Source organism: Mobula hypostoma, chromosome 12, assembly GCF_963921235.1.
Source record: "Mobula hypostoma chromosome 12, sMobHyp1.1, whole genome shotgun sequence".
NCBI lineage: Eukaryota > Metazoa > Chordata > Chondrichthyes > Myliobatiformes > Myliobatidae > Mobula > Mobula hypostoma.
The window spans coordinates 104927841-104954932 of NC_086108.1; the positions used below are offsets into that span (position 1 = coordinate 104927841).

Below are 27092 nucleotides of genomic sequence, written 5' to 3' on the forward strand. Positions count from 1 at the left end.
GACTCATCTGACCACAGTACACGGTTCAGTCCATCTGAGATGAGCTTGGGCCCAGAGAATTCGCCGGCATTTCTGCATAGAGTTGATGTATGGCTTCCTCCTTGCTTAATACAGTTTCAAGTTGCATTTCTGGATGCAGCGATGAACTGTGTTGAGTGACAATGGTTTTCGGAAGTACTCCCGAGCCCAGGTGGCTATAATTGTCACAGTAGCATGATGGTTTCTTAGGCAGTGCCACCTGAGGGCTCGAAGATCACGTGCATTCAACAGTGGTTTCCGACCTTGCCCTTTACGCACTGAGATGTCTGAATTCTCTGAATCTTTTCACAATATTATGTACTGTAGATGTTGAAAGACCTAAATTCTCTGCAATCTTGCATTGAGAAATGTTCCTTTTGAACTGACTAACAATTCTCTCATGAATTTTGGCACGAAGGGGTAAGCCACGACCCATCCTTGCTTGCAAAGACTGAGCCTTTGATGGATGCTGCTTTTATACCCAGTCATGATCCCTCACCTGCTACCAACTAGCCTGCTTAATGTGGAGTCTTCCAAACCTGTTACTTGAATATTCTGTGCACTTTTCAATCTTATTTTAACTCTGTCCCAACTTTTGTTGAGTGTGTTGCAGCCATCAAATTCTAAATTTGTGTATATTTACAAAATACAGTAAGTTGGTCAGTAAAACTATTGAAAATCTTTTCTTTGTACTTTTGTCAGTTAAATAAAGGTTCACGTAAGTTAACATATCACAGATTTTTGTTTTCATTGCATTTTGAAAAATATCCCAACTTTTCTGGAAATGGGGTTGTACATAGAGAGTGGTAGGTTTGTGGAACAAGCTGCCGGGGTGGTGGTAGAGACAGATACATGAGGGGAATTTAGGAGACTCTTAGATAGGCATGGCCAACTGGTTAAGATGTCGGTCTAGTGATCTGAAGGTCGCTAGTTCGAGCCTCAGCTGAGGCAGCATGTTGTGACTTTGAGCAAGGCACTTAACCGCACATTGCTCTGTGACGACACCGGTGCCAAGCTGTATCGGCCCGAGTGCCCTTCCCTTGGACAACATCGGTGGCGTGGAGAGTGGAGACTTGCAGCATGGGCAACTGCTGGTCTTCCATACAATCTTGTCCAGGCCTGCTCCCTGGAAACCTTCCAAGGTGCAAATCCATGGTCTCACGAGACTAACAGATGCCTATATAAAAAAGATAGGCATATGGTTGAAAGAAAAATGGAAGATTATGTGGAAGGGAAGGGTTAGATTGATGTAAGAACAGGCTGTGAGCTTGGCACAATGTAGTGGGCCGAAGAGCCTGTGCTGTTCTGGACTGTTCTATGGTTTATGGACAGGCAGGAGTGGAGTATGTTTGGGCAATGCAATTAGTTAAAATCAGTATGGTTGCTGCAGACAGTTTGGACAAACTGACTTGTCCTTGGGATGTTCTGTTAGCTGTATAATAGCAATGTTTTCTTGGCCATTTCCTCCGGATTGAAAACAGTTTGGTTGAAATTTCCTGTATGCAATTTACAGTCATGTTGCAACAGTGAGCACACGTTCAGACCGTGCCACTGGGTGTGAGAAGCACTGTGAAATCTTGCCTGAAGACCCATGCTTTTCTTCCATTTGTCCACAAAGTGACGTCAGCGTAGAGCTGAAGACCTCCAGCACGTTTTGTTTTTGTTGCTCTGACTGTGAGAAACTTCATGGGCACAAGTGTTATCATCAACCAACCATTATGTAAACAAGACTTTAAAGACTTTGATCCAAGTCAAATATCCCTGGAATAAACTCCTCTGTTACGTGCTTGTGGACACAACTTTGGACTGATGAACCTCAGGAAAAAAGGCCATTTCTGATGTCCCTCTCTGTTGGATATCCTCCATTCTATTCCTTACAAAAGCTATTTACTAAAGCTACAAATTTGGATTTAGATCAAACGCCAATCTACAAAAGAATGTTGAGGCTCTGGAGTCAATAGAATAGTTCACGATTAAGGCTTCTAGTATTTTTTAAGTAAAGCTCTGAATCTAACGTTGGTGTTAAGGAGTTTGTATAACCCATGGAGGACAACATCTGAGTCCATATATTTGCCGTGAGTTAGCTAAACCACAGAAGGACATCAAGTATATACTGCACAGTCAATGTTTTGGGCTGAGACCTTTCATCAGCACTGGAAAGCAAGGGAACAAAAACCAGAATGATGAATGATCTCAGCCTGAAACATCGACTGTTTATTCCCCTCCATAGATGCTACCTGAATACTGAATTCCTACAGCATTTTGTGTGTGTTGCTCTGGATTTCTAGTATCTGCAGAATCTCGTGTTGATAGAGGCATAGAGTCACAGAAATATACAGCACAGAACCAGTTCCTTGCCGAAACAATTTAAACTACTTACTTCCATTGACCTGCACCGAGACCACAGCTCTCCATATCCCTATCGAAACTTCGCTTAACTGTCAAAATCAAGCTTGAATGCACCACTTGCGCTGGCAGCTCGTTCCACACTTGCACAATGCTCTGAGTGAAGAAGTTTCTCCTCATGTTCCTCTTCATCTTCTCCCCTCTCACCTGTTACATGCTCAAGGAGATCTATTTTTTTTGAGAGAATGATGTAATGGTCTTTTGGAGGTCACCTGATGTGATTCCCCCCCCCCCGCCGATGTGAGGTCACGTGATGACATGTGTCCCGTGACTATATAAGGGTTGACCCAGGTGATGCAGTTGGTTTCTGAGTTTGTAGATTTCCAGGTGGAACGTGCTGTGTCTCCGTTTCTGTTGCGTGTTTGTTTTTGTGACGCAGTTTCATTTTTAAAACGGTTGTATGTTCTATTGCAAAATACCATATTATTTGGACTGGAAATTTTTGCTAGATGTGTTGATTAACTCAATTCCAAAATTCAAAAGGAGAATGAAAAATTCATCGAAGTGCAGGATCGAAGGATCGAGAGAAGTCGGCATCATTTGGCAGTTTAATAAAGGATCGACCTTTTTGAGTCTTCGTTGGAATAGCAACCTGCATCGAGATAACTCTTGCCAAAAGAGCAATGAGTTCATGCAAAGGTGTGCTCTCTCTCTCTCTGAAGGAATTTAAGGTCAGTCGATTTAAACTGTTTATTTTCGGCATCGTGAATCCTGTGGACAGAACCAGCAGTAAAGTTGGGTCTGTGAAGAAATCCTTCTCCAGAGAAGTCTCTCCCAATTGAACGTGTAAATCTGTTGGACTTTCGAAGTTATCACTTTAAGAACCATATCTGACTGTATCGCTTTAAGAACTGTTTTCGTATTTAACGCTTTAAGAACCAGAGCCGAGTGGTGAGTTGGTGAACGGCTGCATATCTGTTAACTTCCGGTTAAAGTTTTCGTTTGTTTTTTTTCCCCTTATCTTTTATCGGTGTTTAATAAATGTTTGGTTATTTTTATATAACCTGTCTCGATTGATATTCATTGTTGCCGTTTACGTTACACACCTTAACCCTTCACCTCTGGTTGTAGTCCCACGCAACCCCAGTGGAAAAAGCCTGCTTGCATTTACTGCATCTATAACACCACAAAGCCACACTCAGGTTGGAGGAGCAACACCTTATATTTCATCTGGGTCGCCTCCAACCTGATGGCACGAACATCGAGTTCTTGAACTTCCGGTAATTCACCTCACATTCACCATTCCCCATTCCCATTCCTCTCTCTCACCTTATCTCCTTACCGGCCAATCACCTTCCTCTGGTGCTCCTCCCACTTTACTTCTTTCCATGGCCTTCTGTCTGCTCCTGTCCAATTCTCCCTTTCACCAGCCCTGTATCCCTTTCACTAATCAACTTCCCAGTTCTTTACTTCACCCCTCCCCCACTCACCCCCCTCCCCCGGTTTCACCTATCACCTTGTGTTTCTTTATCTCCTCCCCCCACCTTCTTACTTTGACTCCTCATATTTTTTTCTCTAGTCCTAATGAAAGGTTCGGCCGGAAATGTTGACTGCACTCTTTTCCATAGATGCTACCTGGCCTGCTGAGTTCCTCTAGCATTTTGTGTGTCTTGCACGAATAATATTGAATACCTCTATCAAATTTCCTGTCAATCTTCTATGTTCCAAGAAATAAAGTCCTAACCTATTCAATCTTTCCTTAATACTCAGGTCCTCCAGACCCAGCAACATTGTTGTAAATTTTCTCTGTATTCTTTCAAACTTATTTACATTTTTCCTGTAGGTAGGTGACCAAAACTGCACACAATACTCCTAACCAGGCCTCACTAATGTCTTATACAACTTCAACATAACATCCCAACTCCTGTACTCAATACTTTGATTTATGAAGACCAACGTACTGAAAGCTTTCTTTATGATCCCATATATATGTGACTCCACTTTCAATGAATATTTCAGGTTTGTTAAGTAAGTTTGTATCTTTATTGACATCGATCTTTCTTGTGATCTATTGCAGACACACTGGTAAATATTATGGTTTCCCATTCCATTGCAATCTCACCACTTACTGGGTGGATTATCTTCTCCCAAATCCCCTTGTTAGATTTATTCCTGGTTATTTTATACAGATGGCTCATAGCTGTCCTCATCTCTGCAACTGGAGAGTAGCTCAGTTATTAAATGGCACTGTATAAACATACTTAGACATATATGAAAATGTGAATTTACTGTTGGCAAAGCAGTTAATGGCTCTTCTGTGTGCTAAACTTCTGTGAAGACCTCCCTGAAGAAATGAAGCCAACAGGAAAATTATTCTTCCCATTCATTTCACAATGGTGTCCTGTATATTTTCTATAGACTCAGCGATCACCTTACTAGGTGATCTGCACTGAATAAAGGCACCTCCTGTACCTAACAAAGTAGCCACTGACTGTAGGTTTGTGGTCCTCTGCGGCTGTACCCTATCCATTTCAAGGTTCAGTGTGGCATGCATTCAGAGATTCCATTCTGCACACCACTGTAGTGACACATGGTTATTTGAGTTACTGTCACCTTCCTAATGGTTTGAACCAGCCTAGACATTCTCCTCTGATCTCCCTCATTAACAAGGCTTTTCCATCCACAGAACTTCCACTTACTGTTTTTTTTTTGTTTTTCACACCATTTTCTGTGAACTCTTGAGACTGTCGTACATGAAAATTCCAGGAGAACAGCAGTTTTAGAGGTACTCTCTACATTGATGACTGTGTGGCTTGGCACAGCTCAAATACCATCTATAAATTCGCTGATGTCAGCAGCATCTCAGATGGCAATGAGGTGGAGTACAGGAGTGAGATAGATCAGCTGGTTGAGTGGTGGTGGACCAATAACCTTGTACACAGTGTCAGCAAGACCAAGGAATTGATAGTAGACTTTAGAAAGGGGAAGCCAGGAGAACATGGATCAGTCCCCATCAAAGGGCCAGTGGTGGAAAGGGTGAGCAGCTTCAAATTCCTGGGGCGTCAACATCTGTCCTGTAGCAGCATGTTGAGGCAATCGTGAATAATGTTTAATGATGCAGATTGTATTAACCCAACACCCCATCTTCCTTCCTCTCTCCTTCTGATTCCACCAAGTTCTCTCACATCATCATCTTTCCCCTTCCACATCTGATTGCATTAGCCCCTCATCTACAAAATTAACACACTGGGTCTCCTGTCCTCTCTCAAAATACTTCCATCAGCCCTTCATCTCTCCCTTATCTGGTTCCACATATCACTTCCCTTTGTCGTCAGATTCCAGGATCTGTAGCCCCTTGTTGTCCAGAAAGAGATGCCTGTATATGATCTACATCCCTCCCACCCTGCATGTCCACGAGTCTAACAGTCTCTTAAATACCACGGTCATATCTGCTTCCACCACGATCTCCGGCAGCCTACTGCAGGCAGCTATCACACTGTGTTAATAAAAAACCCTGCCCTTCACATCTCACTAAAACAAAAGAAGATTGACAGGTTCTTGATGAAAATGAAAGCAAAGATTGATAGGTTACTGATTAATAAGTGAGTTAAGGGGTACTGGGAGAATGTGATTGAGGGGGAAAAAAATCAGCCACGATTGAATGGTGAAGGAGACTGTGGGCTGAACGTTTCCTCCACTATGCCTGGCAGCCTGTTGCAGACACTCGCCATTCTCTGTATAAGAAAAAAACCTTGTCCCGCACAGAGTCACAGAGTTATCCAGCAGGCATCATGCCTTCTGGAGCTCAGCTCCTGATAGGGTCACCCATGGCAGTAAGGTTCAGGGGAAGATTCTAGACGAACAGCTGTTTAACCAAGACCTCGGCAGTGGAGATTGCTGAAGATAATGACACATCACAAGTTAGACAGACAGATAGATAACAGATCATCTAGATAGATAGATATCTACATTGCTAATTGGCCAACTAGTTAGATAGACAGATGACTAGATGGATAGAAAGGCAGACAGATAGATGGATAGATTGATAGATATATAGACTGCTAGCTGGCCAACTATCTAGCTAGCTAGGTAGATAGATAAATAGATATTAGGTGGATAGATTCAAAGATTCAAAAAACTTTATTGTCATTCTAACCGTACATGAGCTCTGCAGGGCAGAATGAGACAGCGTTTCCCAGGAGCAGTGCAATCATAACATAACAAACACAACACTAAATAATAAACATAACAATAAGTAGTAAAACACAACAGCCTGTGACAATAAAATATAAATTTTTATTTTATATAAACAATACAATATAAAACACAACATAACTCAGATAGATAGGTAGATAGATAAATAGGTAGATAAATGGTCAGCCAGTTAGACAGACAGATATTATAGATAGATAGATACTGTTACAGCTCAGGACATGAGAGTTAGGAGTTCAATCCTGGTGGCCTCTGTAAGGGGTCTCTGTATGTCCTCCCTGTCGAAGACATGCGTTTTCTCTGGATACTGGAGTTTCCTTCCACAGTCCAAAGACGTACCGGGTAGGTTAGTTGGCAAACGTGAATTGCTCCCTGATTAGGTTGGGATTAAATCAGGGTTGTTGAGGGTTGCTGGGTGGTGCGACTCGAAGGGCTGGAAGGGCTACTCTGTGCTGTATCTCAAAAATAAAATACATAGATAGATAATGCAAGGGAGTCTTGGAAATCACCTCCCACTCCCCTGTGCTCCAAGGAAAAAGCTCCTAGCCTATCCCAAACTCTCCTGACAAGTATTTTTAAAACTTTTCCCCCTCACCTTAAAAGCATGTCCTTTAATATTCCCTGGGGAAAGGTTTATGACCATCCACCCACCTGTGCCTCTCACTATTTTATAAATTTCTATCAGCTCTGTTGAGTTCCGTACTTTTGATAAAGTGTTTGCTTTTATAACTGAACTGAAAAGAATTTCCTTCCAAGAAGATTAAGTGTTTTAAAGTAAATCCTTAATTTGTTTATTTTATTTAGAGATACAGTGCAGAACAGTATCTTCCGGTCCAACTAGCCACACTGGCAAGCAACCCACCTACTTAACCCTAACCTAATCACAGGACAAGTTAACCTACTAACTGGTACGTCTTCTGGTGGAAGAAACCAGAGCACCCGAAGGAAACCCATGCAGTTCACGAGGAGAACGTACAAACTCCTTACAGACAGCACCAGAATTGTCCAAACTCTGGAAACACCCTGATCTGTAATAGTGTTGTACTCAATACAATGCCACTGGATGTGGACATCACTGCCGGCAAGTCATTGTCCATAGCCAATTACCTCTGAACCTGAGGAGGGATAACAGCTTGATGGGTGTGGAATGACACACAGGCCAGACTCCAGTAAGAACAACAAGATCCTACTGTCCAACAATCTCTTAGACCATTCCCCCCCTATCCCACCAACCATCAGGCAGGAGGTTCCATAGCATTAGGACAAGGACTGTTAGGATGGAAAGCAACTTCTTCCCCCAGGCCATGAGACTACTGAACTCTCTGCTACCACCCACATCTCGTCACATACGAAGTCCCAGTAACATTATACTGTTTACTTTTTAAATTGATAATGCACCCTATTATTCGTTAATTTTACACTTTTTACATTACATGTCAATGATTTGGATGATGGGATTGATAGTTTTGTTGCAAAGTTTGCTAACGATATGAAGATAGGTAGAAGGACAGGTAGTTTTGAGGAAGCAGAGAGGCTACAGGAGGACTTAGATTAGGAGATTGGGCAAAGGAATGGCAGATGGAATACGGTGTTGAGAAGTGCATGGTCATGCACTTTGGTAGAAGAAATGAAAGGGTTGATTATTTTCTAAATGGAGAGAAAATACAAAACACTGTGATGCAAAGGGACTTGGGAGTCCTTGTGCAGGATTCCCTATAAGTTAATTTGCAGGTTGAGTCTGTGGTGAGGAAGGCAAATGTAATGTTAGCATTCATATCAAGAGGACTTTGTAAATGTCAAAACTTTATTAAGCACTGGTGAGGCCTCGCTCGGAGTATTGGGAGCAGGTTTGGGTCCCTTATTTTAGAAAGGATGTGCTGAAACTGGAAAGGGTGCAAAGGAGGTTCACGAAAATGACTCCAGGATTTAATGGCTTGTCGTATAAAGACCGTCTGATGGCTCTGGGCCTGTGTTCACAAGAATTTGGAGGAATGAGGCATGACCTAATCAAAACCTATCAAATGGTGAAAGGCCCTGATAGAGTGTACATGGAGAGGATGTTTCCTGTGGTGGGAGAGTCTAAGACCAGAGGACAGACTCAGAATAGAGGAGCGTCCTTTTAGAATCAAGATAAGGAGGAATTTCTTTAGCCAGAGGGTGGTGAATCTTTGGAATTCTTTGCCGCAGGGAGCTGTGGAGGCCAAATCTTTCTGTATATTTAAGGCAGAGATTGATAGATTCTTGATTAGTCAGGGCATGAAGGGATACGGGGAGAAGGCAGGAGATTGGGGCTGACAGGGAAATGGATCAGCCATGATGAAATGGTGGAGTAGACTCAATGGGCCAAATGGCCTATTTCTGCTCCTTCATCTTATGGTCATATGGTCCTAATTTATATGTGGAAATATTACTTTTTCGTTTGTATGTATACAGTTGAAATGACAATAACCTTGAATTTGAACCCTCTTTAACAAGAAATCTAAATTTTATTTAATTACTTGTACTTAACTTCCCCAGCAGAATTTGAACCGATGCCTTTGCATTAACAATTCAGACCCTTAGCTACTCATCAAGATGTGCTTTGGCAGCACGTATACTAAACTTGGACGAATATAGCGAACATTAGCGTAGACCTTGCACAAGGATAACACATTTGAGAAATGTTCCATATTTTTAGGCCTACTCAGTAGAGTAGCAGTTAGCACAATGTTTTACAGCACCAGCTTTAAAATCGGCCAGGGTTCGATTCTCAGCATTAAGGTATCCTAATTTCTATTAAGTTTTGAAATTGAACCCATATGCACTACTTCTGATGGCAGCTCATTACACACCCTTACCACCCTCTGAGTGAAGATGTTTCCCCTTAAATATTTCACCTTTCACCTTTAACCTATAACCTCTGGTTCTCAACTCACCCAACTTGAGTGGAAAAAAAGCTTGCCTGCATTTACCCCATCTATAGTCAAACATAACTTTGCAAGCCATTTGGATAGGCACGTGGACGTAAGGAAGACATGATATAGGTAGGAAGGATTACTGTTTGGATGTTTTTGATTTGATTTTTAGCTGGTTCGGCATAACACTGTGGGCCAAGTGGTTTGTTCCTGTGCAGAACTCTTCTATGTTCTATCCAACCTCCTCTCATTCTCCTAGGCTCCAGGGAATACTGTCCTAACTTACTCACCCTATCCCTATAACTCAGGTCCTCAAGTTCCAGCAACATTCTTGTAAATTTTTTTCTGTACTCTTTCAGTCTTATTTCTGCCTCAGTATTTGCCTGGGCAGTATAGTAGCATAGTGGTTAGTACAATACCTTGCAGTACAGGCAACCAGGATTCAATTCCCGCCTCTGCCTGCAAGGAGTTTGTGCGTTCTCCCTGTGACCGTGTGGGTTTCCTCTGGGTGCTCTGGTTTTCTCCCACATTTCAAAGACATACTGGTTAGGATTAGTGTGTTGTGAGCATACTACGTTGGTGCTGGAAGCATGGAGACAATTGTGGGCTGCCCCAAGTGCATCCTTTGGACTGTGTTGGTTTTTGGCACAAATAATGATGCACCACTGTGCCATCTTGCGACTGGTTTGTGCCAAACTCTCAGCCAACTTCCTCAGATCAAGATCCAACAGCAATATGGTAATAGCTAGATTTGTTTCAGTATTGAGTGGTCACATTTGATTACTACCAAGCAGGTTTTGCCCACAGGAGGGACAGTAAATTTCATTTACAGTACTGTACATTTGCACAGTACCGTAATGTTATGTATTACATTGTACTGCTGTCACAAAGACAACAAATTTCACCACATATGCCGGTGATATTTAAACTGATTCTGGTAAGAAGCCAGGAGCTACCCCCTAAACCTATGCCCTCCAGCTTTTAATTCCCCAACACTGGGGAAACAGACTCTGCAAAATGGAATATGGATTCATTGGACAGAAGATGTTGATTGTTTCAAATGCCTGGTGATAGAGAAGGATGGTGTTTGATACAAGTAACACTTATTATGAATCAAGAAGAACAGTAATCATCTCAGTAAGAGGGAGGCCATGAAACAATAGTCTCTGGAACTACCCAAACATATGCTCATGGTTCCCTTCAACTCCAGGGCAGCACTGTGTTCCTGAGAGCACTCAGGAATGCCTGAAAGTGTAGGAGCAATCATCATATGTGGGCTGTTTCCGCACATCTACTGAGATGCCAATGAAAATAGTAATCTTCTACAATGTGCCTGATTAGCCAAGGGACTCAAAAACAATTTCCATAGGATTTCCTGGAATCCACAACAGGATGATTTTTTTTCCCATTTTGAGAACTGGCTTGTCGCCACCAGTGAGAATGTCTGCAGTCCCAGGGGTGGGGAGGGGGCTGAAGGCAGAGTATGAAATTGTGCTGGTGAATGAATGGAATGTAGGCTCTCTCCAAACCTCAGCTGTGGCCCCTGGTGGGATTCACTGTGGTGTAGTACGGAAGGAGTGCTGTGTTGTTGGGGAGGCAAGTGGAATTAGCCCATAAAGAGGTGCACAAGATGATAAGAGGCATAGATCAAGTGGACAGCCCGAGAATTTTTCCCTGGGCAAAAATGGCTAACTCACAGGGACATAATTTTAAGGTGACCGGGGGAAGTATGGGGGGGTGGTGGGGGAATGTTAGTTCTTTACACAGTTAGGGGTATTATTTATTTTGTATATATTTGTTATTGCAACCTATGGTAATTTTTAATGTATTGCTGTATTGAGCCTACGGACTTCTGTACTTGCCATAGTGTGTTGGGCTTCTGGGTTTCTCGAGAACCTCTATTTACTAATTATTGTCTTAACAAGAGTTGTTAAACCCTTGAGATTTTGGTTTAATCTTATCAGGTTAATTGTGAGTAACAACACCTTATATTCCGTCTGGGTAGCCTCCAACCTGATGGCACGAACATTGACTTCTCAAACTTCCGCTAATGCCCAACCTCCCCCTCATACCCCATCCGTTATTTATTTATATACACACATTCTTTTTCTCTCTCTCCTTTTTCTCCCTCTGTCCCTCTCACTATACCCCTTGCCCATCCTCTGGGCTTTCCCCCCTCCCCCTTTTCTTTCTCCCTGGGCCTCCTGTCCCATGATCCTCTCATATCCCTTTTGCCTATCACCTGTCCAGCTCTTGGCTCCATCCCTCCCCCTCCTGTCTTCTCCTATCATTTCAGATCTCCCCCTCCCCCTTTCAAATCTCTTACTAGCTCTTCTTTCAGTTAGTCCTGACGAAGGGTCTCGGCCCGAAATGTGGACTGTACCTCTTCCTAGAGATGCTGCCTGGCCTGCTGCATTCACCAGCAACTTTGATGTGTGTTGGTTGAAATGCCAGCATCTGCAGATTTCCTCGTAAATGTGACTGGCACAGGTTTCCCGCATTCTATGATTATCTAAAGAGGACTCTAGTTTCGTCTCTTAGCATATACATGTATATAATTATAGTCATTGTGTTAGACAGAATGATTTGACTCGTGTTGTCGCTCATTAATTCCTTCAAGACTTGTATTCCGTGTCTAACCTCTTGTTTCCATCTTCTCATGGGAAATCTGTTTTCCTGGGTCGTGCTGTTGTCAGTGCTCTCCGTGACTGAGGCTGCCTTCCACCACCCCCAGGTTGAGTCAGCACCAGCAACTGTTGTGACAGAGAGAGCCTACTATTCCTCTACTCTTGGATCCAGCCTGGCGAACGCGCACAGTGACAATTGCACGGTAGCGTAAAGCAGTTAGCGCAGCTGCTTTACAGCGCTAGCGATTACCAAGCAGAGCAAAACCACATGCTTATGGGTTCACGGACCAATCAGAAATCTGATGGTGAAGGGAGAAGGACAATGTTCCTAAAACATTAAGTGCATCTTCAGTCTCCTGTAACTCCTCCTGGATGGTAGTAATGTGAACTCTGATGATGACTCAGAGTACAGAGGGGAAGTGGAGCGGCTGGTGGACAGGTGTGACAACAGCAACCAAAGTCTGAACGTGGAGAACACCAAGGAAGTGATTGTGATCTTTGGGAAGGTGGAGGTGAACCATCCCCCTCTGTGCATACATGGCTCCTCTGTGGAGAGAGTTAAAGTAAACCAAGTTCCTGGGAGCTCACATCACCTGGTCCCTCAATATCACCTCCCTGAAGGCACAGCAGCACCTCCACTTCCAAAGAAGATCGAGGCAAGCAAAGCTTCCCTCAACGCCCAACTACCTGCACTGAATTTTACTGGAGCATCATTGTGTCCCGAGAAGCTGTATCTCCATCCGGTATGAGAACAGTCGAGCATCAGACCGCAAGTCCCTACAAAGGACTGTGAGACCAGCTGAGAGGATCATGGGGATCTCCCTACCATCCACTGGGGACATTTATCTGCATCACTGCATATGCAGGGCCCTTAGTGTTATTAAGAACCCCATCCAGCCAGCCAGCATCCCCTTCGACTTTCTACCATCAAACAGGAGACGCTGATGCATACAGACAATAATGGTCAAGGTGAGAAATAGTCTCTTCCCTCAGGCCACTAGGCTTCTGAACACCCTGTCACATAGTAAGTGAAGTGTCACCAGTTAATTTGTTCTGTACTGTAAATATTTAATTTATGCATTTTACTTTGTGTGTGGTTCATTTAATTCTTACTTTCCTAAGTTATTGTGTTATGCTTATTACTGTGCTTTACACACTGGTCTGGAGGAACATTGTCTTGTTTGATGGTATACATGTATATAATTAAATGACAATAGACTTGTCTTGATAGAGGCCATGTCCTGTATGGTGAGGGTTCTTGATGATTGATGTTGACTTCTCAAGGCTCCACGTGTTTAAGATGTCCTCTATGATGAGGAGGCTAGACTCCCCTCCTCAATCTCAGAGTGTGAACTACACTGCTTATAGCTTGAACGATTCAGTCTTTATCTACTCCTCAACATGCCTCCCTTTAGGAACAAGGCCTTGGAGGTCTGTACTCCATGAGGTTAATTGTATTTCTGCATGTTTTGAGACCTTGTGCTTCTTTCGCCTTGAACCCCCTCACCCTATCTCCCGCAGCTAATCAAGGTCTTGAGTCAGCTGGGAGGAAGGAAGCAGCCGATTTGCCTTGGAATATGGAACTTGAATAATCTCCTTTTGGCATTGTCTGCTGGTCAAGGCTTTTGTGTTGCTGCAGTAGTTGTTTATTAAGCTGTCGAGAAGTATACTGGGGTGGTGTGGAGAATGCTTTCGCTCTACGTTGCCACTACTGCCTTTCTTGGCAGCAGGGCAGTGTAGCAGTCTGCACAATCGCTTTCAGCTTCAGCAATCACTTATTGGGGTTCGAATCATGCCACTGTCTGAAAGGAGTTTTCTCTAGGTGCTCCAGTCTCCTCCCACATTCCAAAGACATACGGGTTGGGCTTAGTGAGTTGTGGGCTTGCAATGTTGGTGCCAGAACCATGGTGACACTTGCTGGCTGCCCACTTACCCCAGCACATTGCAAATGATGGTGTAAGCGTAGAACACCGTGCAGGCCTTTTGGCCCATGATGCTGTGCTGACCCTTCAATCTACTTCATTTGCAATCTAACCCTTCCCTCCCACATAGCTCTCCACTTTTCTTTCACCTGGTAGGCTGGAGTCTGGTTCAGAAGATTTTGAAAGATAAATGTGTCATTTTATTTATCATTTGCAAGTGCTTGGAGGCAGACTGCAAGTGTCACCATGCTTCCAACACCAACAAAGCACGCCCACAACTTTCTAGCGCTAACTGAGGCGTTTTTGTGAATGTGGGAAGATACCAGAGCACCCAAAGGAAAACCGTGCAGTCCAACTCCTGACTGGCAGTGGCAGGAATCAAACCCTGAACAGTAACTGTTGGACGGTAACATAGTGGTTGGTACCAGTGTCCTGGGTTCAATTCTTGCCGCTGCCTGTAAGGAATTTGTATGTTCTCCCTGTGACTGTGTAGGTTTCCTCCAGGTGCTCTGGTTTCCTCCCACAGTTCAAAGGCGTAGTGGTCGGTAGGTTAATTAGTTATTGTAAATTGTTCTGTGATTAGGCTAGGGTTAAATCGAAGGATTGCTGAGTGGCGTGGCATGAAAGGCCGGAAAGGCTATTCTGTATCTCAGTAAGTAAATAAAACAAAAGCGATTGTGCTAACACTATGGTTACGTGCCACCAAGGAAGACAGAAGTGGCTACTCATGCTCAAAATACCCCCAACACCTCGTTTCTAGGCCGCATCTATTTCTGTTTATATATGTAAGAATATCTTTGCTATATCTGAAAAGATCATTGGATTGGACAGTACTCCCCGTACTTGGCTTTCTCGCATGTAGACATGTTTGTTTTTGACACAACGGGACATTGTGTTGTGAATTGGCAGCTTCCCAGGGAAAACAATGTGGCTTCAATTTGCCAAGATCTGTTGTGACTCCTGATTCAGGCAACATGGGCTTCACAGTAACTGGTTCAGAACACAAATCATGGAACCATACAGCACAGAACAGGCCCTTCAGCCCACAATGTTGTGCTGAACTTTTAACCTGCTCTAAGATTAATCCAACCCTTATGACCTTGCACCTTATTGTCTGTCAGCTCTGCATTTTCACTGTAACACTTCATTCTGCACTCTGTTATTGTTTTGCCTTGTACTATCTCAACGTACTGTTGTAATGAATTGATCTGTATGAATCAAAGTTCAAAGTAAATTTATTTTCAAAGTACATATATGTACAACCCTGAGATTCATATTCTTGAGGACATTCACAGTAAATACAAAGAAACACCTTAGAATTAATCAAAGACCACACCTGACAGTACAGACAAACAACCAATGTGCAAAAGACAACAAATTGCCCAAATACAAAAAGGAAAAAAAAAAGCAATAATAATAAATAAATTAGCAATGGGCATCAAGAACATGAGATGAAGGGTCCTTGAAAGTGAGTCCATAGGTTGTGGGAACAGTTCAGCATTGGAGTGAGTGAAGTTATTCCCTTTTGGTTCAAGAGCCTGATGGTATACAAGTCGAGCTTTTTTACTGCACCTTGGTACATGACACAGTAAAAAATTGACCAATTTTTCCAGCTTCCACAACTCTCCGAGGTAAAAAATTGCAGAAATTTCCCACCCTCTAAATGTTACATTACAGGGGGATCTTGATCAGCTGAAATCCAATTAGTTCCATCGCCCTTCACCTTGTTTCCTGGCAATTTATCTACACACCTATCAAATAGGCTTAGAATGGTCTTCTTACTCATTAAAGGTGAACGCTTGACCTCATAATCTACCTCATTACACTAACTTACCGCTTGTTACGCCACTGGTGTTTAGGGCAGCAATGAAAGTTCTCCATCTCTGTCTGTAGAGAAGGATTATTCAATGTTTTTTCTGTAACAATTATTTTTTGACCACTCAGGGTTGGTAGCCCTGAACTGAACTCCCAGACCTGGAGGACCAGTGGACCACTCTTGGTCTGGCCTCTACGTTTTGATCTGTTTGGTATGGGAGACCCTACCAACAGCCAAAGCATAAATCCCTGCCTCCAGTCAACATGGCTCTCCAGGTCATTGAGGCACACAAGCCTCCAAACCCTACAACAAGATTGTGGTCCTCTTGGAAACACCTCATTATGACCTTGCACCATATTGTCTGCCTGCACAGCACTTTCTCTGTAACTGTAACACTTTATTCTTCATTCTGTTATTGTTTTACCCTGTCCTAGCTCAATGCACTGTGTGATGAATTGATCTGCATGAATAGTATGCAAGACAAATTTTTCACTGTGTCTTGGTACATCAGCCAATAATTCATCAGTTACCAATTACACCCACTAATGTGCGATTTGCAGTTCCTAATCTACTTTGGTAGATGAAAAAGAACCATCACAAAAAAACCATGCAGACTCTGCATAGACAGCATATGTAAGAGCGTAAGAAATGGGAGCAGGAGTTGGCCATCTGGCCTATCAAACCCGTTACATCATTCAATAAGATCATAGCTGACCTGGATGTGGACTCAGTACCAATGACCTTTACTCCATAACCTTTAAGTCCCCTGATATGGAAAATTATATCTAAATACACCTTAATTCTATTTAATGAGGTCACCTCTACTGCTGCTTTGGGCTCCTATGTCTTAAGGTCTTTTGTAAAGAAGAGTCAGGGAAAAATTGCCGTGTCCAGATGTAGAAAGCTGACAGAGACCTCTCCGACATAGACTCAAGGCTGCAATTGCTGCCAAAGGTGCAACGACTAAATACTGACTTGAAGAGGGTGAGTTATTATACAATTAATTATTTTGTGTTTAATAATTGTAATAAATTAGACTAATTTGTAGAAATATGTTTTCACTTTGACTCAAAAGAGTCTTTCTGCTGATCAGTGTCAAAAAAGTCAAATTAAATCCGTTGTGATTCAATGTTGTAAAACGATAAAACATGAAAACTTCCGGGGGGGGGGGTGGTGAATACTTTTAAAGGCACTGTAATTTTATGTGTTCCTAGAAGATCTCATCTCATTCTTTTGGATTCCAGCTATGATAGACCCAGGTGACTCAATCTCTCCTCACAGGCTTACCCACTCTTCTCCAGAATCAATCTGGTGAACCCCTTCTACACTGCCTCCAAAGGCAGTGTATCTTTCCTCGAGTGCGGAGACCAAAACCGAATTCGGTACTCCAGGTGCAGCCTCATTGGGACCCTGCACAGCTGCATCATAACCTCCCTGCTTTCAAATTCAAACCCTCCAGCAATGGAGGCCAACATGCCTTCTTGACAACCTGTTGCATCTACAAAAGCACCTAATGTCAGGATTGAAAACAGGTCCCAGCAACTGTGAGCTGCAGAACCAATGGCTGTACACTTGTGAAATATGAGGAGTGTTTGAGGACTCTGGGCCTGTACTCACTGGAGTTTAGAAGAATGAGGGGGGGATCTTACAGAAACCTACCAGTTATTGAAAGGCCTAGCTGGAGTAGACGTGGGGAGGATGTTTCCAGTAATGGGAGCTGCCACAGAATAGAAGGACGTCCCTTTGGAAGAGGGGTTCCCAGCCTGGTGTCCATGGATTCCTTGGTAAATGGCTGGGGTCTATGGCATAAAAACGGTTGGGAAACCCTGCATTAAAACAAAGATGAGGAGGAAATTCTTTAACCAGAGGGTGATGAATCTGTGGTATTCATTACTACGGACGGCTGTGGAAGACGAGTCATTGGGTATATTTAAAGTGGAGGTTGATAGGTTCTTTATTAGTAAGGGTATCAAAGATTACTCTGAGAAGGTAGGAAAATGTGGTTGAGAGAGATATTAAATCAGCCACGATAGAATGGTGGAGCAGACTCAATGGGCCAAATACTGTCATTCTGATCTTATGGCTTATTGCCCTATGGTCTGTTCATACCCATCAAATGGGCTTAGATTCCTTTTGGCACTTAGACTGGACAGCTTGCATGATAAAGGTGATCTCATATCAACCTTGCACCTTATTGTATGCCTGCACTGCACTTTCTCTGTAACTGTAACACTTTGTTCTGCATTTTGTTACTGTGTTAGCTTGTACTATCTCAATGCCCTGTAGAAATGAAGAGATCTCTATGGATGGTATGCAAGACAAGTTTTTCCACTGTGTCTTGTTACATTTGACAATCCATTACAATTTCCAATTGACAATAATTTATATAGTACCAATTACCAATGCTGTGGCATTAATGGACTGAATGGCTTCCTTTTGTACTGTGAATGTCAGTGCCTTGTCCATTAAAGAACAGATGACATTATCGACAGCGATGAGCAGCACCTTGGAGCAGAATCTCCTACCTTCGCAGAACCGTATTCCATCGCCTGTGTAGCCTGTGTTGCAGTAGCACCCGGGTTTCCCCCCCATCACGGTGCAGCTCGCATTCTTGTTACACGTGTTGCCACCACAGTCTGTGTTGGCTTGAGCACCAGATCTTGGTGACAGGGAGCACAGGTCCAATAGACTGGACAGCCACACTGCAATTCGAAAAGACAAGGAGGAAGTATGGTTAAAAAAACACAGCACGGAGCATGGAACAAACAAAACTATGCAAGATCCTTTGTAATTTTGAAAACCACTGTCCCTTCTCTCAAGCCCTTATGTGACCTGTAAGACCATAAGACTTAAGAGTAGAAATAGACCATCTAGCCCATTGATATTGCTCTGAATTCTAAAGGGACATCCTTGTATTCCAAATCTATGCCTCTGTTCTGAGACTCTCCCACTATTTGAAAAATTGTCTTCGCCTCTATCTTGGACTTCCATTATATCGTAGGTTTCAATGAGATTCCCCCTCATTCTTCTAGATTCAGCGAGGACAGGCCCAGAGCCATCAGCATGCCTCACACATTAACCCTTTCATTCCCAGGACCATTGTCATAAGCCTCCTTTAGATTCTTTCCAATGCCAGCACATCCTTTCTTAGATATGGTGCCCAAAACTGCTCACAGTATTCAAAATATGGTCTGGCCAGTGCCATGTAAGTTTTAGCATTACATCAATGCTTTTATGTTGTTATCCTCTCTAAATGCTGGTCTTCGATACAACCTTGCCCAGGCCTGTGCCCTGGAGAGTGAAGACTTTCCAGGCGCAGATCCATGGTCTCGCAAGACTAATGGATGCCTCTCGAAGTAAATGCTAATATTGCATTTGCCTTTCTTACTACAGACTCAACCTAGGTGACTTTTAAGGAATTCTACACAAGGACTCCCAAGTCCATTCACACTTCCAATTTCTAACTTTTCAGCTATTTAGAAAATAGTCTACACCTTTATTCCCTCTGCCAAACTGCGTGACCACATATTTCCTCACATTGTATTCCATCTGCCATTCTTAATGCTCCAAGAATGACAGGGTGACTTGGTGCATTCCTGAGATATGACCAATGTAGAAGCTGAATTAATAGCCATTTTCCAAGCATGATCATCAGCTTAAGATGCTTGGGGTTTTGAATGCAGGTCAAAATGGGAGCTAAAAGACCAGTCAGCCCATCATGGCAGTGCTATCCCTTTGAAAGTGTGACATAATTGTTGAGAGATCAAAGAATGCTATTTGACCAATCAAGTCCAGGGTATCTCTGTGGAAGCTTGAACCCTTTCCCTAAAGCTCTGACATTTCTCAAACAAGAGAAAGATGCAGATACTGGAAATCGAAGCAGCACACATAAGGAAGCCTGCTGAATTCCTGCAGCATTTTGTGTGTGTTGTTCTGGCATTTCTCTTCCTTTTAGGTACTGATCCAATTCCCTTTCAAAAGTCCAGACAGAAAATGCATTCCTCTCTCTTGGACATTTCAGATGTTACAAAGGGTGATACAAAGTTAGGTGGAGGTAGTGTTGAAGAGGTAGTGTTGAAGAGGCAGTGAGTTGGCATGGATTAGGAGAATGGGCAAAGAAGTGGCAGATGGAATATAGTGCAGGAAAATGAATGGTTATGCACCTTGTTACTAAGTCTGTGGATGATCAAAAATAGGCAGGGAGCGCTGAGGAACCAGAGAGTCTGCAGAAGGTCTTGGACAGATTGGGAGAATGGGCAAAGTGGGGGTGGACGGAATACGATGTTGGGAAGTGTATGGTCATACACCTTGGTAGAAGGAGTCAAGACAAAAACTATTTTCTAAACAGGGACTAAAATGGAAATCAGAGGTGCAAGTGATCTTCGGAGCCCTCGTGCAAGATTTCCTAAAGTAAGGGTTCCCAACCTGGTGTTCACAGAACACGTGATTAATGGTAGGGGTCTATTGCATAAAAAGGTTGGGAACCTCGGTCCTAAAAGTTAACTTGTAGGTTAAGTCAGTGGTAAGGAAGGCAAATGCCTCTGTCACCCAGGATATTTAAGAAGGGTGGGAGGCAGCAGAAAGGAAACGATAGACCTATTAGCCTGACATCAGTGGTTGGGAAGTTGTTGGAATCGATTGTTAGGGATGAGATTACTCAGTACCTGGAAGCACATGACAAGATAGGCCAAAGCCAGCATGGTTTCCTGAAAGGAAAATCCTGCCCAACAAACCTACTGCAATTCTTTGAGGAAATTACAAGCAGGGTGAGACAAAGGAGATGCAGTAGACGTGGTGTCTTGGATTTTCAGAAGGCCTTTGACAGGTGCCGCACATGAGGCTGCTTAGCAAGATAAGAGCCCATGGAATTACAAGGAATTTACTAGCATGGGTGGAGCATTGACCGGTCGGCAGAAAACAGAGTGGAAATAAAGGGATCCTATTCTGGCTGGCTGCCGGTTACCAGTGGAGTTCCACAGGGGTCGGTGTCGGGACAGCTGTTTTTTACGATGTATGTCAATGATTTGGACTGTGGGATTAATGGATTTGTGGCTAAATTTGCCGATGATACAAAGATAGGTGGAGGAGCAGGTAGTGCTGAGGAAACAGAGAGCCTGCAGAGAGACTTAGATAGTTTAGGAGAATGGGCAAAGAAATGGCAAATGAAATACAATGTTGGAAAGTGTATGGTCATGCACTTTGATGGAAGATGTAAATGGAAAGACTATTATTTAGATAGGGAGAGAATTCAAAATGCAGAGATGCAAAAGGACTTGGGAGTCCTTGTGCAGGATACCCTAAAGGTTTACCTCCAGGTTGAGTCGGTGGTGAAGAAGGCGAATGCAATGTTGACGTTCATTTCTAGAGAGATAGTATATAAGAGCAGGGATGTAATGTTGAGACTCTATAAGGCACTCATGAGACCACACTTGGAGTATTGTGTGCAGTTTTGGGCTCCTTATTTTAGAAAGGATATACTGACATTGGAGAGGGTTCAGAGAAGATTCATGAGAATAATTCCAGGAATGGAAGGATTACCGTATGAGGAACTCCAGGCAGCTCTTGGGCTGTATTCCCTGGAGTTCAGAAAAATGAGTGGGGATATCATAGAAACATTCCGAATGTTAAAAGGCCTGAACAGATTAGATATGGCAAAGTTATTTCCCATGGTAGGGGATTCTAGGACAAGAGGGCATGACTTCAGGATTGAAGGACATCCATTTAGAACTGAGATGTGGAAAAATTACTTTAGTCAGAGGGTGGTAAATCTGTGGAACTTGTTGCCGCAAGTGGCTGTGGAGGCCAAGTCATTGGGTGTAGACAGGTTCTTGATTAGCGAGGGCATCAAAGGGTATGGGGAGAAGGCAGGGGAGTAAGGATGACTGGAAGAATTGGATCAGCCCATGGCTGAATGGCGAAGCAGGCTCGATGGGCCGTATGGCATACTTCTGATCCTGTATCTTATGGTCATGCTCTCTTCTCAGGATAGAAGGCTGAAGGCACACACTCAGTGATTCAGGAACAGCTTCTTCCCCTCTGCCATACAATTTCTGAATGGACATTGAACCCGTGAACACTGCTTCACTACTTTTTAAATTATTTCTGTTATTGCATTACTATTCCTAATTTAACAGCTTAATATAAACACATATATACACATACTCTAATTCATTCATTTTTTAATATATCTATCATGTATTGCATTGTACTGTTGCTGATAGGCTAACAAATTTCACACAGGAGGCTAACAAATTTCACAACATATATTGGTGATATTAAGTCTGATTCTGAAATGCAATATTAGCATTAATTTCGAGAGTTCTAGAATGAAAAAAGCAAGGTTGTAACATTGAGGCTTTATAAAGCATTGGTCAGATCACATACGTTACATGTAACCTTGTGTGTTTAAAAAGAGGTGGTCCTTTTGAAGCTCTCTCGTCACTTTAAAAGTATGCCCTCTAATTCTGGATTCCCCAGTTCTGGGAAAAGGACTGAGTGGATTCATCCAGCCTGACAAACTGCCCGGACAAATCCTTAGATTATGTTGGCTCATTCCTTGATAAGAGGATGCTGTCCAAGTTGCATGCCATCTTGGACAATGTCTCCCATCCACTACGTAATGTACTGGGTGGGCACAGGAGTACATTCAGCCAGAGACTCATTCCACCAAGATGCAACACAGAGCGTCATAGGAAGTCATTCCTGCCTGTGGCCATCAAACCTTATAACTCCTCCCTTGTAGGGTCAGACACCCTGAGCCAATAGGCTGGTCCTGGACTTATTTCCTGGCATAATTTACGTATTACTACTTAATTATTTATGGTTTTATTACTATTTAATTATTTATGGTGCAACTGTAACGAAAACCAATTTCCGCTGGGATCAATAAAGTATATGACTAATGCAAATGACGCATTTCACTGTATGTCCCGATGTACATGCGATAAATAAATGAATCTGAATAGCACTCTCAAATTTCTACAAGATCACATTTCATTATCACGCTTGACAACCATAACCAAATACCAACTGATAGCAATAAATTCCTGATTCACTAATCTCCCTCCCGGCACTTCTCTCTGCGAGTGGCTGAGGTGTTACATCTGCCTCCTCTCACCTCCATTCAGGGCCTCAACTAGTCCTTCCAGGTGAGGCAGCACTTCACTTGCGAATTTGCTGGTTCAGCTTTTGTGTCTGGTGCTCCCAGTGCGGCCTCCTCCACACTGGTGAGAGCCGTCGTAAATTGGGGGACTGCTTTATCAACCACCTCCACTCCATCCGTCAAAAGTGGAACGTGCTGGTGGACAAACATTTTAATTCTGACTCCCATTCATGCTTTGACTTTTTCCATTCTCCACCTGTGCTACGAGGCGACCTTCAGGGTGGGGGAGCAACACCTTATATTCCACTATGAGGCGACCTTCAGGGTGGGGGAGCAACACCTTATATTCCACTATGAGGCGACCTTCAGGGTGGGGGAGCAACACCTTATATTCCACTATGAGGCGACCTTCAGGGTGGGGGAGCAACACCTTATATTCCACTACGAGGCGACCTTCAGGGTGGGGGAGCAACACCTTATATTCCACTACGAGGCGACCTTCAGGGTGGGGGAGCAACACCTTACATTCCATTTGGGTAGCTTCCAACTTGATGGCATGAATATTGATTTCTCCTTCCAATAAAAAAAAAGTCTCCCTTTCTTCTTTTTCTGTTCCCTACTCTTGCCTCTTACCTCATATCACCTGCCTATCACTTTCCTCCTGGGTCCCCCCTTTCTCCCATGGTCCACTCTCCTCTTCAGCCCTTTGTCTTTCCTATCCATCTGGGTTCACCTGAGACCTTTTAGCTAATCTCTTTCCCCTCCCCCCCCCCCCCCCGTTTTAATTCTGGTGTCTTCTAATCCTGATGAATGGTCTTGGCCTGAAACATTGACTGCTTATTTATTTCCACAGATGCTGCCTGGCCTGCTGTGTCTCTTCAGCATTTCCTGTGTGTTGCTTTGGATTTCCAGCATCTGCAGAATTTTTCGTGTTAATCAGCTCCTGAGATTCCAAGGCATTTTCAAAGCATTTAATTTGTCCCAACAACTTTGATTATGAAATTTATGGAATCTTTTACATTTGCCATCAACTGAAGCTGTCCGCGAGCCCTCTGTTGGTCCACGTTTATACAAGGGAGTGGATTAAAACTACTGAGGGGAATTGAAATCCATCATGTAGAAAGGCAGATGTGTTTTCAAACCACGAGGAAAACCCTGTGAGCAGGAACGGGCACGTTACAGGAAACAGGAAGAAGGTTTGGTCTAGCCAATTCCTCCTCCATGCATCAGCAATGTTTCATCGTGACATCCTTTAATGTCTGCTCTTTCCAGAAATAATTTCAATTGTTTGCTCAGACTATTCCTACTGTCTTTGATGTCCTTCCCAGCTAACACATTCCAACATTCTATTAACCTTTCAGGAACTTGTTTCTGCTTGTCTTTCTTCTTTACTCATAGTTCTTTCACTTTTAGCTCGTCCCCATCAGGGATTCAGAATCAGAATCCGGTTTATTGTCTCTGCCATATGTTGTGAAATTTGTTGTTTGGCAGCAGTGTAATACATAAAAAAAATATAAACTACAATAAGAAATATATACTGTCATAGAACATAGAATAGTACAGCACAGTACAGGCCCTTCGGTCCTTAGGGAAGGCGGGAATGTCATACATTGAAAGATTGGAGCGACTGGGGTTGTATACACTGGAACTTAGAAGGATGAGAGGGGATCTGATTGAAACATATAAAACTATTAAGGGATTGGACACGCCAAAGGCAGGAAACATGTTCCCGATGTTGGGGCGTCCAGAACCAGGGGCCACAGTTTAAGAATACTGGGTAGGCCATTTAGAACGGAGTTGAAGAAAAACTTTTTCACCCAGAGGGTTGTGGATCTGTGGAATATTCTGCCTCAGAAGGCAGTGGAGGCCAATTCTCCGGATTCTTTCAAGAAATAGTTAGGTAGAGCTCTTAAAGATAGCGGAGTCAAGGGTTATGGGGAGAAGGCAGGAACTGGGTACTGATTGTGGATGATCAGCCATGATCACAGTGATATGGCGGTGCTGGCTCGAAGGGCCGAATGGCCTACTCCTGCATCTATTGTCTATTGACCCTTTAACCCTGCCTCCCATATAACCCCTCCCCACCTTAAATTTCTCCATATACCTGTCTAGTAGTCTCTTAAATTTCACTAGTGTATCTGCTTCCACCACTGACTCAGGCAGTGCATTCCACGCACCAACCACTCTCCGAGTAAAAAACCTTCCTCTAATATCCCCTTTGAACTTCCCACCCCTTACCTTAAAGCTATGTCCTCTTGTATTGAGCAGTGGTGCCCTGGGGAAGAGGCGCTGGCTGTCCACTCTATCTATTCCTCTTAATATCTTGTATACATCATGTCTCCTCTCATCCTCCTCCTCTCCAACGAACACGAACGCACACACGAACGCGAACACGAACGCGCACACACAATCCTCAGTTGCTGATCTTGGTTCATGAAGACAGAAAAGGCCACCACTTTAAATGGGACACCATGGGACAGCGTAGACAAAGCATACATGAGAATTTCAGATGCATGGTTCTCTTCTGATAACTTCATAAACATATCGAAATAGATGCCATCTACGAACCCCTAGGAGCTAAAGCTAATAGAACGTGTGGCAATAGAATTCAAAGGTCAACTGAAGGGGTAGCCAATCAGGACCAAGGCAAGCAAACGAGGAACTATATAAACACCAGCACTCCCAGAGAGAAACACCAACAACTGCACCGTGAGGATGTCACCACAACTGGTGACAAAAGGCCTGCAAGTTAATTGCCAAGCTCGGTGAACACTGCAACATCATATATAAAGTGCCTATAAAAAGTATTCACCCACCTTTCATGTTTTATCATTTTACAACATTGAATCACTGTGGATTTAATTTGGCTGTTTTTTGACACTGATCAACAGAAAAAGACTCATGTCAAAGTGAAAACAAATCCCTACAAAGTGATCTAAAGTAATTACAAATATAAAACACAAAATAATTGATGGCATAAGTATTCACCCCCTTTCATATGACACATCAAATCATCACTGACGCAGCCAATTGGTTTTAGACATCACATGATTAGTTAAATAGCGATCACTGCGGGCAGTCAAGGTGTTTCAATTGATTGTAGTGAAAATACATCTGTATCTGGAAGGTCCAACTGCTGGTGAGTCAGTATCCTGGCAAAAACAAGACAAAAGAACACTCCAAGCAACTCCATGAAAAGGTTATTGAAAAGCACGTCAGGAGATAGATACATGAAAATTTCCAAGTCACTGAATATCCCTTGGAGTTCAGTTAAGACAATCATCAAGAAATGGAAAGAATATGGCACAGAGTGATCGTGCAAGAAGGGAAGCATTAAGGGAGGCCAGCAAGTCTATGACAACTCTAGAGGAGTTGCAGGCTTCAGCCGCTGCGATGGGAGAGACTGCACACACAACTGCTGCCCGGATGCTTCACCAGTTGCAGCTCTATAGGAGAGAGGCAAAGAGAAGACAACTGCTGAAGAAAAACTCAAATGAAATCTCATCTAGAGTTTTCCAGAAGGCATGTGGGAGACTCCGAAATCAGCTGGAAGAAGGTTCTATAGTCTGATGAAACCAAATTTGAGCTTTTTGGCCATCAGACTAATTTCTATGTTTGGCGTAAGCCAAACACTGCACATCATCGAAAACACACCATCCCTATTGTGAATCATGGTGGTGGCTGCATCATGCTGTGGGGATGCTTCATGGCAGCAGGCCCTGGAAGGCTTGTGAAGGTAGAGGGTAAAATGACTGCAGCAAAATATAGGGAAATCTTGGAGGAAAACCTGATGAAGTCTGCAGGAGAACTGTGACTTGGGAAAAGATTTGTTTTCCAGCAGGACCACGACCCCAAGCTTAAAGCTAAATTTACACAGGAATGGCTTACAAACAAGAAAGTTTATGTCCTGGAGTGGCCAAGTCAAAGTCCAGACCTCAATCCAATTGAGAATTTGTGGCTGGACTTGAAGAGGGCTGTTCACTCACTATCCCTATGCAATTTGATAGAACTTGAGCAATTTTCTAAAGAAGAATGGGGAAAAATAGTAGTGTCCAGATGTGTAAAGTTGATAGAGACTTATCCACACAGACTCAAGTCTGTAATTGCTACCAAAGGTGCATCTGCTGAGTACTGACTTGAAGGGGGTGATTAATT

The 27092-nt window shown here is 43.2% G+C and overlaps 1 protein-coding gene and 1 pseudogene across 2 annotated transcripts in view; one reads left to right on the top strand and one right to left on the bottom strand.

Moving 5' to 3' along the window:
- adgrl4 (adhesion G protein-coupled receptor L4) overlaps nucleotides 1–27092 on the bottom strand; it is a 169507-nt gene that overhangs the window by 127434 nt on the left and 14981 nt on the right. The window contains exons 2-3 of one of the 2 annotated variants that reach the window (XM_063064756.1): nucleotides 25176–25362; nucleotides 18361–18537 (exon numbers count right to left, since the gene is read on the bottom strand). In XM_063064756.1, the coding sequence (XP_062920826.1) occupies nucleotides 18361–18427 (67 nt within the window). In that variant the 5' untranslated portion in view covers nucleotides 18428–18537; nucleotides 25176–25362. The remainder of the gene's footprint in view (nucleotides 1–18360; nucleotides 18538–25175; nucleotides 25363–27092) is intronic. The other variant, XM_063064755.1, reaches the window with a different exon arrangement.
- Nucleotides 9153–9251, top strand: LOC134355292 (U6 spliceosomal RNA; annotated as a pseudogene).